General features: G+C 39.9%; 1 protein-coding gene across 4 annotated transcripts in view; it reads right to left on the bottom strand.

The window, feature by feature from the left end:
- CTDSPL (CTD small phosphatase like) overlaps positions 1–14,110 on the bottom strand; it is an 85,567-nt gene that overhangs the window by 34,183 nt on the left and 37,274 nt on the right. For all 4 annotated transcript variants that reach the window (XM_077187215.1, XM_054636611.2, XM_054636619.2 and 1 more), the window contains exon 2: positions 1,561–1,715. In XM_077187215.1, the coding sequence (XP_077043330.1) occupies positions 1,561–1,715 (155 nt within the window). The remainder of the gene's footprint in view (positions 1–1,560; positions 1,716–14,110) is intronic.

Below are 14,110 nucleotides of genomic sequence, written 5' to 3'. Positions count from 1 at the left end.
TTTAATCTTGTACATTTTGATCTGGTCATTTTAGGAATGCTGTGATTTGTGTCCTGGTCTTGTGCACAAGTATTGTAAAACTCCAGAACTGCTGAGTGAGGCAGCACAGAGTGAGGATGAAAACTTGTGTGGACACCCATGCAACCTCTCAAGGCACAAGATACATTTTGAAAAGAATTGTTTTGCAAAATGCAATCTGGACACTACTGACTCCAGACCATTTCCACTCACATTTTTCTACAGAAAAAAAACAAACTTGGTTTTATGTTTTTGTTTCTACTGAAGTCCCATTTTCTCTCAGCTGTAGTTTTGCCAGTAGCCTCACTTCTTTTTGCTTTCCATTCCCCAGCATAGTGGAAAAGAAAATTAAAGTAGCTTCCCATCCCTTTTTTTTCCTCAGATGAATGTGTGCATCCATGTTACACACTCCTCAGTTTCCCTTCAGCACATCCAGGCTAGATTTCCCTCCTTTCACTCAAAATGTACCTTGGCTAGCAGAAGAGGTCTAAAAATACATGGACAATCCCTCTTCTTGGCAGGATTTTCAGGGCATTTTACCTCTGTGAGAGCAGTTTCAGCAGGAACTGTTACAGTTCAGACTTTACCTCCACACCAAAATCTCCATCACTTTCATCTGCTCTCCTTCCCTCTCTCCCACCAAACAGTTCCTTGCTCTTTCTCCTGAGCTTTTCAGAATTCAAAACACAACCAGCAGAATTCAAACCAGAATAAAATGGACCTGACAAGGGAAGGAAGGAATCAGCTGCATCAGACATGAAAAACTGTGTGAAAAGCAGAAGGGTAAAAACCTCAGAGACATCTCCATTTCTGCCATTATTCTCCACCATGGATTCACCTGGATGTGCAACCTCAGAGTCCTGGAAACTGCATGGAAAACTTTGGCATTATTTGCCATATTGATCTGAAATTGTTCAGTCCATAACACAAATGCTCTCAGTGTTACCAGATTTATAAAGAAGAAATTTGTGCTGCACTGCTTGTATTCTATCTGTACTTGCATCTAAAATCTCTATCCATTCATTTAACTCATTAAACAAAACTCAGTAACTTGGAAAAATAATGGCCAAAAGCTGCTATCCCTGGACTCTGTATGTATTGAATATAAGTGGACTGCTTAGAAAAAAAAAAAGTCTAAATAATAATGGTTCTTTTGATTTGTTTTTATGTCACTGAGAGCCCTTTAAAATGATGCTCAGAAGGTTCCACTATGCTCCAGTGGAACACATTTTAACTTTCCTGTAGCCAGGAAAGGGAACCAAAGCTGGGGACAACTCAGCAGCTGAAATTTTTTAGTGTCTTAGTCAGGTTTTAAATGCTGGTTTACAGAATGTAAAGTGCCAACACCCACAACAGAAAAATCAGTTTTATATTCCAGATAAATAGTCAGTATTAGCAATCCACCATCAAGCCAGCAATTTTTTTCCTGTACCTCACAGCTGTTCCCCACGAGGGAAATCTGTCAGGACAAACCTTTGGAAGCAGAATTAATCCTTGCTTACAAAACACCCACATGACAGCAAAATAAGGCAAAATCCTGACCTTCTGAAGTCCTCCATTCTCCTCCACCAAAGGAGGCAGAGCACTGGTGCTGTTGGTGGATGGTGGCTCGACATTGTAGTCACGAAAGCAGCAGAATAAGGTGCTAAAGATACTTCGACTCCTCTGCTTCTTCAAGCTGATATTACATTGGGACACTGGGGAAAAAACACACAGCAGAAAAATAAATTCATGTGGTACAGATCTGCTTTTCTAGATTACAACAACTGAATTGAAGATGTAGGGTTTCTGTACACAGAAATCTTTATCAAGTCTTAAGATTACTGAGATTTTCCAGGTATTACATTGGGACACTGGGGAAAAAACACACAGCAGAATAATAAATTCATGTGGTACAGATCTGTTTTTCTAGATTACAACAACTGAATTGAAGATGTAGGGTTGCTGTACACAGAAATCTTTATCATCAAGTCTTACTTAAGATTACTGAGATTTTCCAGGTATTACATTGGGACACTGGGGAAAAAACACACAGCAGAATAATAAATTCACGTGGTACAGATCTGCTTTTCTAGATTACAACAACTGAATTGAAGATGTAGGGTTTCTGTACACAGAAATCTTTATCATCAAGTCTTAAGATTACTGAGATTTTCCAGGTATTACATTGGGACACTGTGGGGAAAAAACACACAGCAGAAAAATAAATTCATGTGGTACAGATCTGTTTTTCTGGATTACAACAACTGAATTGAAGATGTAGGGTTTCTGTACACAGAAATCTTTATCAAGTCTTAAGATTACTGAGATTTTCCAGGTATTACATTGGGACACTGGGCACACAGCAGAATAATAAATTCATGTGGTACAGATCTGTTTTTCTAGATTACAACAACTGAATTGAAGATGTAGGGTTTCTGTACACAGAAATCTTTATCATCAAGTCTTAAGATTACTGAGATTTTCCAGCAGATTGAGACTGCTCTTCTTCTTTTTTAACACATTTTTTCCCTTGCCAGACTCGTACAGTGACATCCTGGAACTCTGCATAATCACACTGAGACAACACAGAGAGTTTCCCCAGTAACATCCAAGGTGGATACTGTAATTACACAAAATAACTCACTGCTAAAATTCATCTCTGGACAGAGGAAGCAAAGAGATCTAAAACCAGAGATGCACTAAATGCTTCCTGCAGTGTTTCTACACAACTACACCATCATGTGTGGAACATTGACAAGTCCTGCAAGGGTCAGGAAAATCTCTGAGATGTTGCTGAGTTTCCTCTGTTTGACAGCACTGCTGGAGGACAGAAGACACAACACAGAGGCTACAACAAGGGTGGTTCTCAAGAAACAGGAGCCCTGGCCTTGACTTTCAACTTGCTCACTGGTCTACCAGGATAAAAATAACCCTAAAGTGGTAAAAAAATTACATACAGCTGAATGAAAGCAAGGGTAGCATTTTTAAAGAATGAAAACACAGTTGAAAGCAATAGTTTAGAGAAAAGAAATGCACCTAAGACATCTACGGATTCCCCTAAGAAAAAAAAACTCCTGAATACACAAGAAGAGTTGGAGAAGAGTTTTAGAATGTTTTAAGCAATACTTGATTTATTCACCAAATATTTTAATGATCTATTATCAGGCTTGTAGATAATGTTTATTTAGAAGTTATTTAATGTTTATTTCTTTCCTGCTTTGGGTAGGAAATCAACCCCCCCCAATCCCAAAATCAGAGGGTAAATGAAATTCTTAGTAAGTCCCATCATTTCCATATCTGCCAAAATACTTTTCCACTTTAAGGCAGTGAGCACTGCTCAGGTTCAGTTATTAATTGCTGTTAAGAGCAAAGTGTACCAATATCAAAAACTAAATGGGTTTTATAGACTTTCACTATTTTAAAAAGTGCTCAGATAACAGGATGAAGTCAGAACTGTGCAGAGATTTGTGTTCTCAAGGAAGTGTTTCATTACTTTAAAAAACACCTGTAAACTGAAACCAACCCAGCATCACTTATCAATATTCCAGTTAAACACAAAACACAGGAAGAACTCTGGCCACCAGTGCTACAAGTTACAGTCAAAGGCTAATTCTCAAAATGTCATATTCTGTTTGCAACAACACAGTTTTAGAAATCCCCAAAGGATACCTGGGCAGTTGGGAAGGACATTTTCAAAGCACTCAGAGAAAATGGTATTGCAGCACAAGCAAGGTAGGTGCAATATAATCCTGGCAAGGAGAACTCCTTTCCGACATTAAAAATTGAAATATGCTGAAATTAGAACAGGAGGAACAATGCTCTGTGTCCTGATGCCTACAGCTACTGCCACAGAAACCTTGCTAATAATTTCTGGATTGTTTTCAGCCCCTGCTTAAAAATATGAGGGCAAATTATCTCATTTAAATGCAGGTATCAATTACAGCAGGGTGCTTAAATTCCTAACTCACAGCATCAGCTGCACAACAGATCAATGGGAACACAAAAACCACTCCACAACTGATACTTGTATCATCTCTACTTACCACAGAAAAAGACAATAAATTATCTAAATAATCATTCAAAAATCTCTAGACAAAAAAATGCTGATTGATCCAAACCTTCTAAGAATACTTGGATTGAATCATACATTTAAAATCTGGCCACTCCCTTCACTTAGTGAAACATTTTACTAGGAAAAAAATCCTTCATGTTGGTTTTTAGTCTTGACAATTCTGCCATTCATACACAGCGCTGTTTCAAACAGGTCTTTGCACTAATTTAAATGTTATTTTAACAGGATTTTCTTTAATAAGCTATTATAGAGGCTTCACAGTGACTTAACAAATGATAATTTTGGATGCAGCAAGGAACAGAAGTTTTCGGGTTTTATGTGCTGTGTTACATTAAAATACAAGTACTGCACACACAGAAGATGTTTGCACCCATATCTCATTTTTAGTAACTCTGACAGTGTTGTGCATCATGGAAAATAGTTCCTCCCTCCTCAGTTACCCTGAGCCACCTGCAATCTGTGTGCTGTTTACTGGATTTCTTCTCCTTGAAGCAGTAACAGCACAAATGTAACAACTAGAAAAGTGCAAAGAAGCACTGATGTTGAATTACCATCATTAATTTAGGCATTCTGGATGGCAGCAAATTTTAAGGAGAAAAAAATGCTGAGGACAAAACCTTAAAAAGGTTTGGCATTCCTTAAAAAGTTCAGAGGTGAGAGCAGGTACTAACAACAATAGAAGGGTAAACTGAGTTATCCAAACTGCAGGTCTGAGCAGCATCCAGCATATGGAATTTAAAAAAAAATAAAGAAGATTTTCTTTTCTCTCTCCTCCATCTGCTAGAAGTTACAAGCTCAGTTTCTGGAGCTGATTTCCTCCCCAGACACTGTGCAGCATCATTACCCCAGCACTCTGAGCACCGAGGACACCTCAGGGACGTTTTCCATCTCAAACCCTGCACAAGGAACACATCAACACCAGGGCCCAAAAAAACCCAGGCAGAGCAAGCCCAGAACATGAAAATATGTTATCTGTGAAAGCAGAGAAGGCTGAGAGCAGCAGGTGCCTGCAGGAGGGCTGAGGAAGGCTCAGGGTGAGCTGGAGCTGCTCTCCCCTCCCACCAGCCCAGGTTCACTCCAAGTGCAGCTGAAGGACCCGAACACACCAAATGTGTGTGTGCAAAAATCCTCAACAAATTCCCCTTTCATGGCCTTGCCCCATCACTTGTTGCACCTACACCAACTTTTAGAGCCCAAAGTATCACATGGCAGGAAAGTCCACAGCTCAGCCAAGAGTTCAGCTGCTTCAGAACTCTGAGCATCCTTGTTTCTTACCTTTCTGCAGGCCCTAATTGGTATTTTTGAAGCAGGAAGAGAGGGACTGGAAGCACACACAATATCCAGGATGAAAGGAAGGAATTCCACCTTGAATTTATACACCCACACAATGCTTTGTTCTCTTGCTTTTCTAATAATTCTTAATATCTTACTTGAGGGTTACAACAAGTGAGCATTGGGCTAATGTGATTTTTCAGATCTGATTATGACACCAAGATCTCTTCATTAGAACGGATTTCAGGCATCACTGCAAATATAAATCAAGAATTCTTATATCTTTCCATGCAGAAAATGTCACATGTATCTACATTGAATTCCATCTGCTATTTTAAAGGCCAGTCATTCAAAGTCATGCTGCTTTCCTACAACTTTTCACAGTTAAATTTTAAATCTATATACAGATGCCCATATAAACACACACATCTATTTACATACACCAACCAATACATAGCCCTCTCCCTCACTAATTTTGAGCACTTTCTTTCCTTTTCCATGTGGTTTAAAGCCACCCTGAAGAGCAGAGTGCACAGATCCAGAACTGCTTCACTCCTGGGGGTCTGCAAGAGCCTTTAGTGAAACACTTGGCCAAATTACCTTGAATTTGTAAAATATTATTTGCAGCCAGGGTCTGAAACAGCACAGTCTTAGAAGGGAAGTAACTCTGGTGCAGACTGGCCCCAGTTTAGGGTCTCATCTGTAATTTCCAGATGCCATTTCTAGGGACAAGGCTCACTGCCCAGGACCCCTGTGCCACCCAGGGGCTGAGGGCATGTTAGTCCCTGAATTGTCTGGAATTCAGAGACAGTCCCAGAACTGTGCTTATGGAAGTCTTCTGGCAAGTCTTAACAAACCCATAGCACTGCTAAAGCTGGGGAGGAGCCCAAGGAAAGATAAAAGCAATTTTTAAAATAAATTACTGCAAGCACATAAGCTTAAATGGGAGGTATGGAGCCATACTGGGTGGTTTCCAAGAGAACAGGGAGAAAAAGGCCATAACAAACCCCAGGTATTAATACACACAGTATAATAACTCAAATGTTAAAACAGAAATTAATACAAGAGGTGCTAATAGAAGCAATTTACAGCACATTCTCCAAGCTCCTTTCACACACAGGAAAGAGGAGGCAGAAGGGCTGTGGTGCTCTCCCACCAGGACACCTCCAGCAGCAGCACAACTTACACAGCCAAGGAAAAGATTTTCCTCTCATGCACTGTACTCTAAAAAAGTTTAGTTGAGGGCTTCCCCCATCAGATTTTGCTGTGGTGGTGTGAAATGACAAAAGCAGATTCTTGTGCAGCCCCAGCACCACAAGAAGCCACCTCGGGATGACTGGAAGGCTCTGAGGCCACCCCTCTGCAGCCAGGAGTCAGCTAATTACTGCTGAATTTGTCCTGATTAAATGAATGCAACATCCAGTTCTTCCAAATAGTATCAGCTGGGTAATGAGGAGACTTCTCTGCTTACAGATGAACTCAATAAATGCAATAAAATGAACATCTGGGTGTGGTGAGCTCTCACCATCAGTTTGTTTGTAACACAGGATGGAAAGAGGAGAGTCAGAATTAAGTGATATTAAACAAAGCCTTTCTTCAAAGGAAGCAGTTTTAAAATCTATACATGATTAGAAATGCCCAATTTCTCCAACTTCTTAAGAGGCTGTATCTGATCTTCTCAGAAATAAGAAATTTTATATCCTGCATGCCTCAGAAACAGTTAAATAGAAAATCATCAACTTGCTGACACAGCTCCTCTTTTTGTGATGTGACCAGGACAGGAATTGTTTTACAACACCTGGTGCCAAATCTGCATGTGATGCTTTGGTTTCAAAATGCCATTTACAGTTTATCATTGAAAGGTTTCATCTCCTTTTATTGCAGCAAAACCAGCAATAAAAGCACTGTCACATACCTGAAACAACCACCCACAACTGGTTTAACCTTCAAGCATGTAAAGCCCAAGCAAATTGCTCTGCTTAAATTCAGCATGTGATACCCCAGAATTACATTCATTTCAACTGAAACTGGCAATCTTTCTCCCCCCAGCAGCACAATTAATTAAAAGTAAGGTTTTGGGTTTTCCACTGAAATTATTACTTTGAAGGGAGAGATCCCAGACTAGTTTAGTGGAACAAAAAATCTTTCCAAAACATTTGACTCTCCCTCTCCACCAGCCTGTTTCCCAGGCATTCCATGAGTAGTTTGCTCTGGATGGAGTTGATGGACAAGGAAAAAAACTTGAATACATAAGGTAGGTGGGGACAGGAGGGAAAAATAACTGAGTAACTTATTTTTATTTTTGAGAGAATTTCTTTAGGTCAGTGCCCTTGGATCTGAAAAAAAAAGTCAACATGATTTAGGAGCTTTTAGGAAATTTTAGGAAAAAACTGAACATGACTCTTAGGAAATGATTCCATGATGCTTTGGAAAACAAGCTGATGAGCTGCACCTGCATGCTAGGATGAAATAGCTACACAAGAACTGCTTTTCCTCCAACTTATCCTTCTACTACTTACTCTAACAGAAGCTATCCAGTGGATATCAGAAAACTACAGTTTCACTTCTATACCTCTTAAAGTCCTCTAAAATACAATTTCACATAATACCTAGGACAAAAATCATCAGGATAGATGCTAATTCATCCATCAAATCAGCTAAAGCTATATGAAGAAAAAAGAACTCTACCTAACCAAACAAAGCTTTGGAAATGTTTCTGTTGCAGCAGCTTAAAACTAAAAAAACTCCCTTATTTTGCCCTACATAAAGTATTTATTACAGCCCTCAAATCTGGGTAGATTAAATATCTGCTATTGGTTACTGGATGCTCATATTTTAAGGATCAAAGGTAGTGAAATTCTGAAGTCACTTTTAAAAGACACGACTGAGAACTCAGTGCTGCTGTCTCTGTAAGGGCTGTGATGCTTCATGAAATGTAGCCAGTAAATGTTCAGAACACCAACTGCACACAGAAGCCTCTTAAATGACAAGGAGGGATAAAAAAACCATGAAAAGGCTCAAAACAGCACAAGAACCTGATGGATCTCAAGGCAAATTCCAAAACCTTTTAAAGCTGTTGCTGCACTTCAGCCTTCACACTGTGGTTTGGCTGGACATGTATATGATGGTATAACCTCCATGTATGTGTCAGCTTCTCATATAAGCCATGATTTAAACATCTTTTGCAGTATTCCACAAGTGAGGAGATCTGCTACTAGGCAAGATCATGTAAAAATAAATTCATCTGTCACAGCCCAACTCTGGCATTTATTCAGCCCTAAGACTGAAGGCAGATCCACAGCTTCAGGGGTATCCACATTTCAGAGAGAAGCTCAAAAGTTAAATACTGCTTTAAGAAACCAATTAACCTGCTGAACCATGTTCTGAGCAAAATACCTTCAAACTCAAATTAAACAGGGCAGATTTTGGCTGCCTCCCCCCCTGCTCCAGTGCCTGACAAGCTGACAGGGCTACACTGAGACCACTTCCAATTCTGAGAAGCAGCACATGTAGATCTGTATCTCCAAAGGACTGAAAAGTAGGGCTCCTGTAATCCAGGAAGGAACTAATTAACAAGCAGCACTTTCATTCTTGTGCCTGTATTGCTTGCCACTGAAACAGCCACTGGGATCAGAAGATGGATGAGAATACAAAGGAGAAGTCAGGAGATGCTCAGCTCCAGTAACTCCCCCAGCAAGAAGAACCAAGGAGGTGCTTGTACCTTTGCCTTTGACATAAATACCTGGACAGTTTTTAAAGAGGAGCTGAATGTGCCCCTCCAGCCTTGCCTGTGCTCTCCTTGGAGCAGCCAGGAGGGATGTGCCCCATCCTTCAAGGATTACCTGTGCACACTTCCTTTTTGCACAGGGCTGAAAAACTACTGAACACACTAAGGAAGGTGCTACAAGGATATACAACAATTTTTAATGCACACATACACAGTTCACAGTAAAATCTTTTTCCTAGTATGTGCTTCTTTTAGAGAAGAGTGATAGCACTTCATAGCTTCCAGAGCAGCCTGTGAACACACATGCTCAAAATACACATGTGCTTAAAGAGGTAAATGATTAAATAAGTAAATAAGTAAGTAGCCACACCCCACAATCACCCTTCTATCAGCTGATAGTCTGAAACACAAAGGACCAGAACTACTTAAGGAAAAAAAAAGTGAAAAATTTAAAGAAATAATGCACTCATCTGACACTACACTACCCTCATTTCACACTACACTCAAAGCTAGGTTTGCAGCACTGGAGTTCAGTACTAGCTGGCAAAAGTGATTTGACTCCAAGCTTTTTGCCTTGAAATCTTTCACTCCTGGAACAAAATTCATGTAGTGTAAAAGTGATGCCTTAAACCAGTTTAAGGGCCAAGCAAAACACAGCAAATAATGAGAAAGTAGCTGCAGTGCCACGAGATTGCCATGGTTTGTAACTGGGTGGTAAACCAAGCTAACTGAAGCATGCAAGCAATGCTAGGGAGATGTATTATGATACAAAATAAACAGAACTTTCTGCAGTGCCATTATGGAGCCATTTCCCTGTCCCTGTAGCACTTCAAGTGTTTTGTCTCAGCCCAATAATTTATAAACATTACAGAGCAACAGCCACACACTGATCCATTTACAGCACCGGCACACCATGACTGTTCCCTTTAAAAATGGTAGTTTTTCTGAAAAAACAAAGCATTTGGGCCTGTGTGGTGTTTCTCTGCAGTTTGAGCAAGGTTGGAGCTGCTGGATCTGGATGTTTTCCCAGTGCTGGGGTTTGGAGCGGCAGTTGAACAGGAAATACTGCGCAGTCTGTGCATGCATTACATTCCTGTCCCGCCCCGAGCAGCCGCCAACAAACAAACCTTTCTTCTAGTAAAAGAGAGAGAGAGGGAAAAAATACACTGCACAAAGTTCACCAGCAGATGTGGCCTGTGAATCCAACCCAGCCTTTTCTGCTGATAAAAAGAATTCGATGTATTTGCAATGTTGGTGTCACGTCACGGTTTGGTGGAGCTGGATCAGCAAAGACCTGGCAGCTTAAAGCTGCAAAATCTGCACTGCTGAGGTTCCCTGAGCTGCTGCACCCACAGCAGAGGCTTTCTCTTGAGGAGGGTTTGCCAAATATTAGTAGCAGCTTACAATAAAAAGGATTGTTTTATTTCCATTTTACTCAGCATTTAAAGTTTGTTTTCCACCATCAACCACACAAAGCAACCAGATCAGATGTTTGCATATCTCAACTCCAATCACTCCAAGGTTGGCCTGATTGAAAAAAATATTCTGGAAAATATTTAATAATGATTTGGTAAATACTTGGGAAGGAAGACAAAGGAGAAACAAACAAATGAGAACAGGAGCAGCACACGGGGTCAAAATGGCCAGAACTCAGCGTTTGTCAGGCAGGGCTGAGCCCCTCTGGCATAGGGAGAGGATCCGAGTGGGAATGCAGGGAAGTGAATGTAAACAAGCACGTGTTTATAGAGCAGAAATATGTCCAGCATCCGCTCTGCTCCAGCCTCTGCTGACGTGGGACACGCTGGGAAAGGCAGGGAAGGACAATTTGCTCCATCCCCAGCAGCTCAAACCCAGGGGAAAAGCAGGAACAGGCGAGAAACAGGCGAGAAACAGGCGGCACCTGGACCGTCACACAGCCCAGGCAGTCACTGCTACCCCACACACTGATGTAACTCACAGCTGGCATCATCATCATCATCATCATCATCATCATCATCATATTTAAAAAAGTCTTGGAACCAATGCTGATAGAAGAAAGAGGGATAAACAAATTTTTCTTTAGCTTGTTTGGAAGAGTATTTTCTTATTGCACCGGGTACGAACAGACAGAAGGACGGACACACACACAGCCTCTGAAGCCCCAGGCCACATTTTCCTGAAGAATTTATGCCATGAACTTAGTGTGAAGTTACTGAAGAGCTGCAAAAACCTCTTTTTTCTGTGCTCCCCACCTGGCCACACAGCTTTTACCCAAGCATTGATTTTTCAAGACAAAGAGAGATCCAAACCTGAAGAATATTGCTGGACATGGGACCTATAATCAGCTCGTTTCCTGATCAGATCAGATCAGTTTAATTAATTGGTCTTTATAAGGGTTTTAATGGGGTTTTCTTTCCTCCCAGTGACCAAATTCAGAGCCTGGGATTGTGAAATCAAGCAGAGCTTCTTCCTGCCTCCTGCCACACGCAGGTTGACTCAAATTGAAGTGACAGCTTTAGTTCTTTTATTTGACTTGAAAAGTGTAAGACAAGTGGTTCACCAAACACAAAGGTCAAAGAAATTCCTCTACTCTCTCCCCCCAAAAAATACCATTACACCTCCAACCAAAGCCTTATCAAAACCTTGCTCATCTGAGGAGAATAAGCTTAATTTAATTTTCCTAAATATAGCCCAAAGATGTTCCCATAGAGACAGCAACATTCTATATGGTACTTTTTGCAGCAAATACTTCAGCAAGACATCAAATCCAAAGCATTAGTCTATTTTTGCAAGCTTTCTCCTCTCTTTCCTAGGAACAGCTCTTCTCTAACAAATTCATCTTGCACAAGTATGTTAAAGGGTCTCTGCAAAGAAAAGTTTTGTTTCTCCATTTTGCCTCATGAATTTTTCATTCTCTCCTGGGGATATTTTTGGGCCAGGCTACAAGTCTAATTCCTGCCAGGGAAATTCACTCATCCACAGTTTGCTCCCCAAAAGACACATCCCTAATAGCAAAAAATCAAACTGGGACATCTTTTCTGCAGTTCCTTTGACTTCTCTTTCTAAGCCCCATTTATTTCTCTCAGCCCACTGGTATTTTGTAGATATTGAGTGCAGGTCTCATAAAACATTCACCCTGTGAGAAAATATACATCTAAAATGATTCTGCTTCTGGTGACATGTTCTACAGAACCAAAGCCATTTGTATCATGTAAATTCTGGAAAAGATTCTTAATGGAGCAGGGAACAATGTGTGACCATGTATGAAATATTTACCTTGTGTTTTGGAAGAAAAATAGAGGTGGCTTAGCTTCAAAAAGACACTGAATTAAACAGAGATGTAGATTTATTTGGTGTCCTTACTGGTTTTCCCCATTCCTCCATGCCCCTGCTCAAATTTCTCTGCATGATGAAACCCAGATACAAAGGAATAAAGAGGAATCCCACTCACTTGGAAGAGGAAACTTTCCCTGAATCACTGTATTATCTGTGCTTCAGTCATTAATAGAATCTGAAAGTAACAGCTGTTTCTAACAACTCAAAATGCTCTTAAAATCAATTTACAGGCATCATACAGCAAGTATAACTTAGCATGTTACTTGAATCCAGCCCTTCTGGGAGCAAAATAAAAACATCAGGTTTTGATTATAAACTTATTTGTTGCAGGGATTTCTCAATAAGAGGTCTGGGTTACACTGGAGTGTATCTGCTGGGACAGAATCTCACTTGGAGAAATTGTTGCCAAGGTCATTTCTTCTCCAGCTTTAGCTTTCATGGAGCAGATTTTACCCTATCTTGGATTACTCTTCATAAATTCTTTTTTAAAGATAATTACAATATTTATAGACATGTAATACAAATGCCTATTACAGAGAGAAAAATGTAATTTTATTTGCTGCCTTCTTCTTCAACCTGTTGAATCCACCCTCACCAGTTAAGCTGGAAAGGATTTTGATCAATTTACGTTTTCAGTAAAACCTACACATCTTCTGTAACTATTTTAGATCTAAAGTAATTACAATATCAACCACCCTGGGTTTTCACTTCAATTGAAGTGTCACCTGCAGAACAGCAGCTCTGCCAGGTATCTCTGACAAAAAATTGAAGCTGTAACAGAGCATCTATTGTTACACACTAAGGAAAGAAGTAAGGAAAAATCCCCCACAGAAGCACATTCCAAAGGCTCATTAATAATTTGCTAAAATATCTCACATTGCCCTGGTGCTGCATCTCTCCCTCACTTTTCAAACTCTTTTTTTTTTTTTTTCATATTAACTGTGTTTTCAACTGATTCCAAGAAATAAGCTGGAAAATATTCAACCCTAGATCTTCTGACCTTGTACTTTGGAGTCATGAGTATTTTATCCGTTCAGCATTCCCAGACCATTAAAAGCAGCACATTCCCACCTGGAAATATGATATTTAGAAAGCTAAAACTAGATTAAGAATGAAACAAAAGATACAGGAAACAGCAAGCTCTGTATGATAAAGTGACTACAGTTTTGACAAAAAATAAAAGCAGTGAAACTTGATGAACTTCCAGCAATTCCTTTCTAGAACAAAGCCACAGTTTACTGCCTGTTGAGAAGTTCAGTTAATAAGAAAAATTATTTTTTATAAAAAGTTTTAAGAGGAGGGGATTTTTAAAAAAGCATTTTGGTGTCTTGAACAAGCACTCAGATGCCTCCACCATGCTGACAATTCAGCTGCAGGTTGGAACAGCTGCAGACATGTTTAACTGCCTCTCCTCTGACCTATTTGAAAGATCCTAAACTTTGTACTGAAGGAATGCACAAGATTTAATGCCCATGCTTGAACTCCTGACAATCCTGCAGCACTGAGAGCAGCCCACTTGCTGTTTCACAGAGGAGGCATGAGAAAGTATGAATAACTGAGGATATTAAATAACCAGTGTCTTCAGGACTACAAGTTTAGAAACTTTATAAATAAACTGTTTCCTTAATTATATTAGAGGGAAAAAAAACCCAACAAAACCAGTATACAGTGATTTTTTGCTGCTTACTGGAGGAAAAATGATGATAATTGTTAACTATGTTGAT

This window comes from Agelaius phoeniceus, chromosome 1 (genome assembly GCF_051311805.1).
Source record: "Agelaius phoeniceus isolate bAgePho1 chromosome 1, bAgePho1.hap1, whole genome shotgun sequence".
Classification (NCBI taxonomy): domain Eukaryota; kingdom Metazoa; phylum Chordata; class Aves; order Passeriformes; family Icteridae; genus Agelaius; species Agelaius phoeniceus.
The sequence above is the reverse complement of the archived record's forward strand: the minus strand, read 5'-3'. Positions and strand labels throughout refer to the sequence as shown.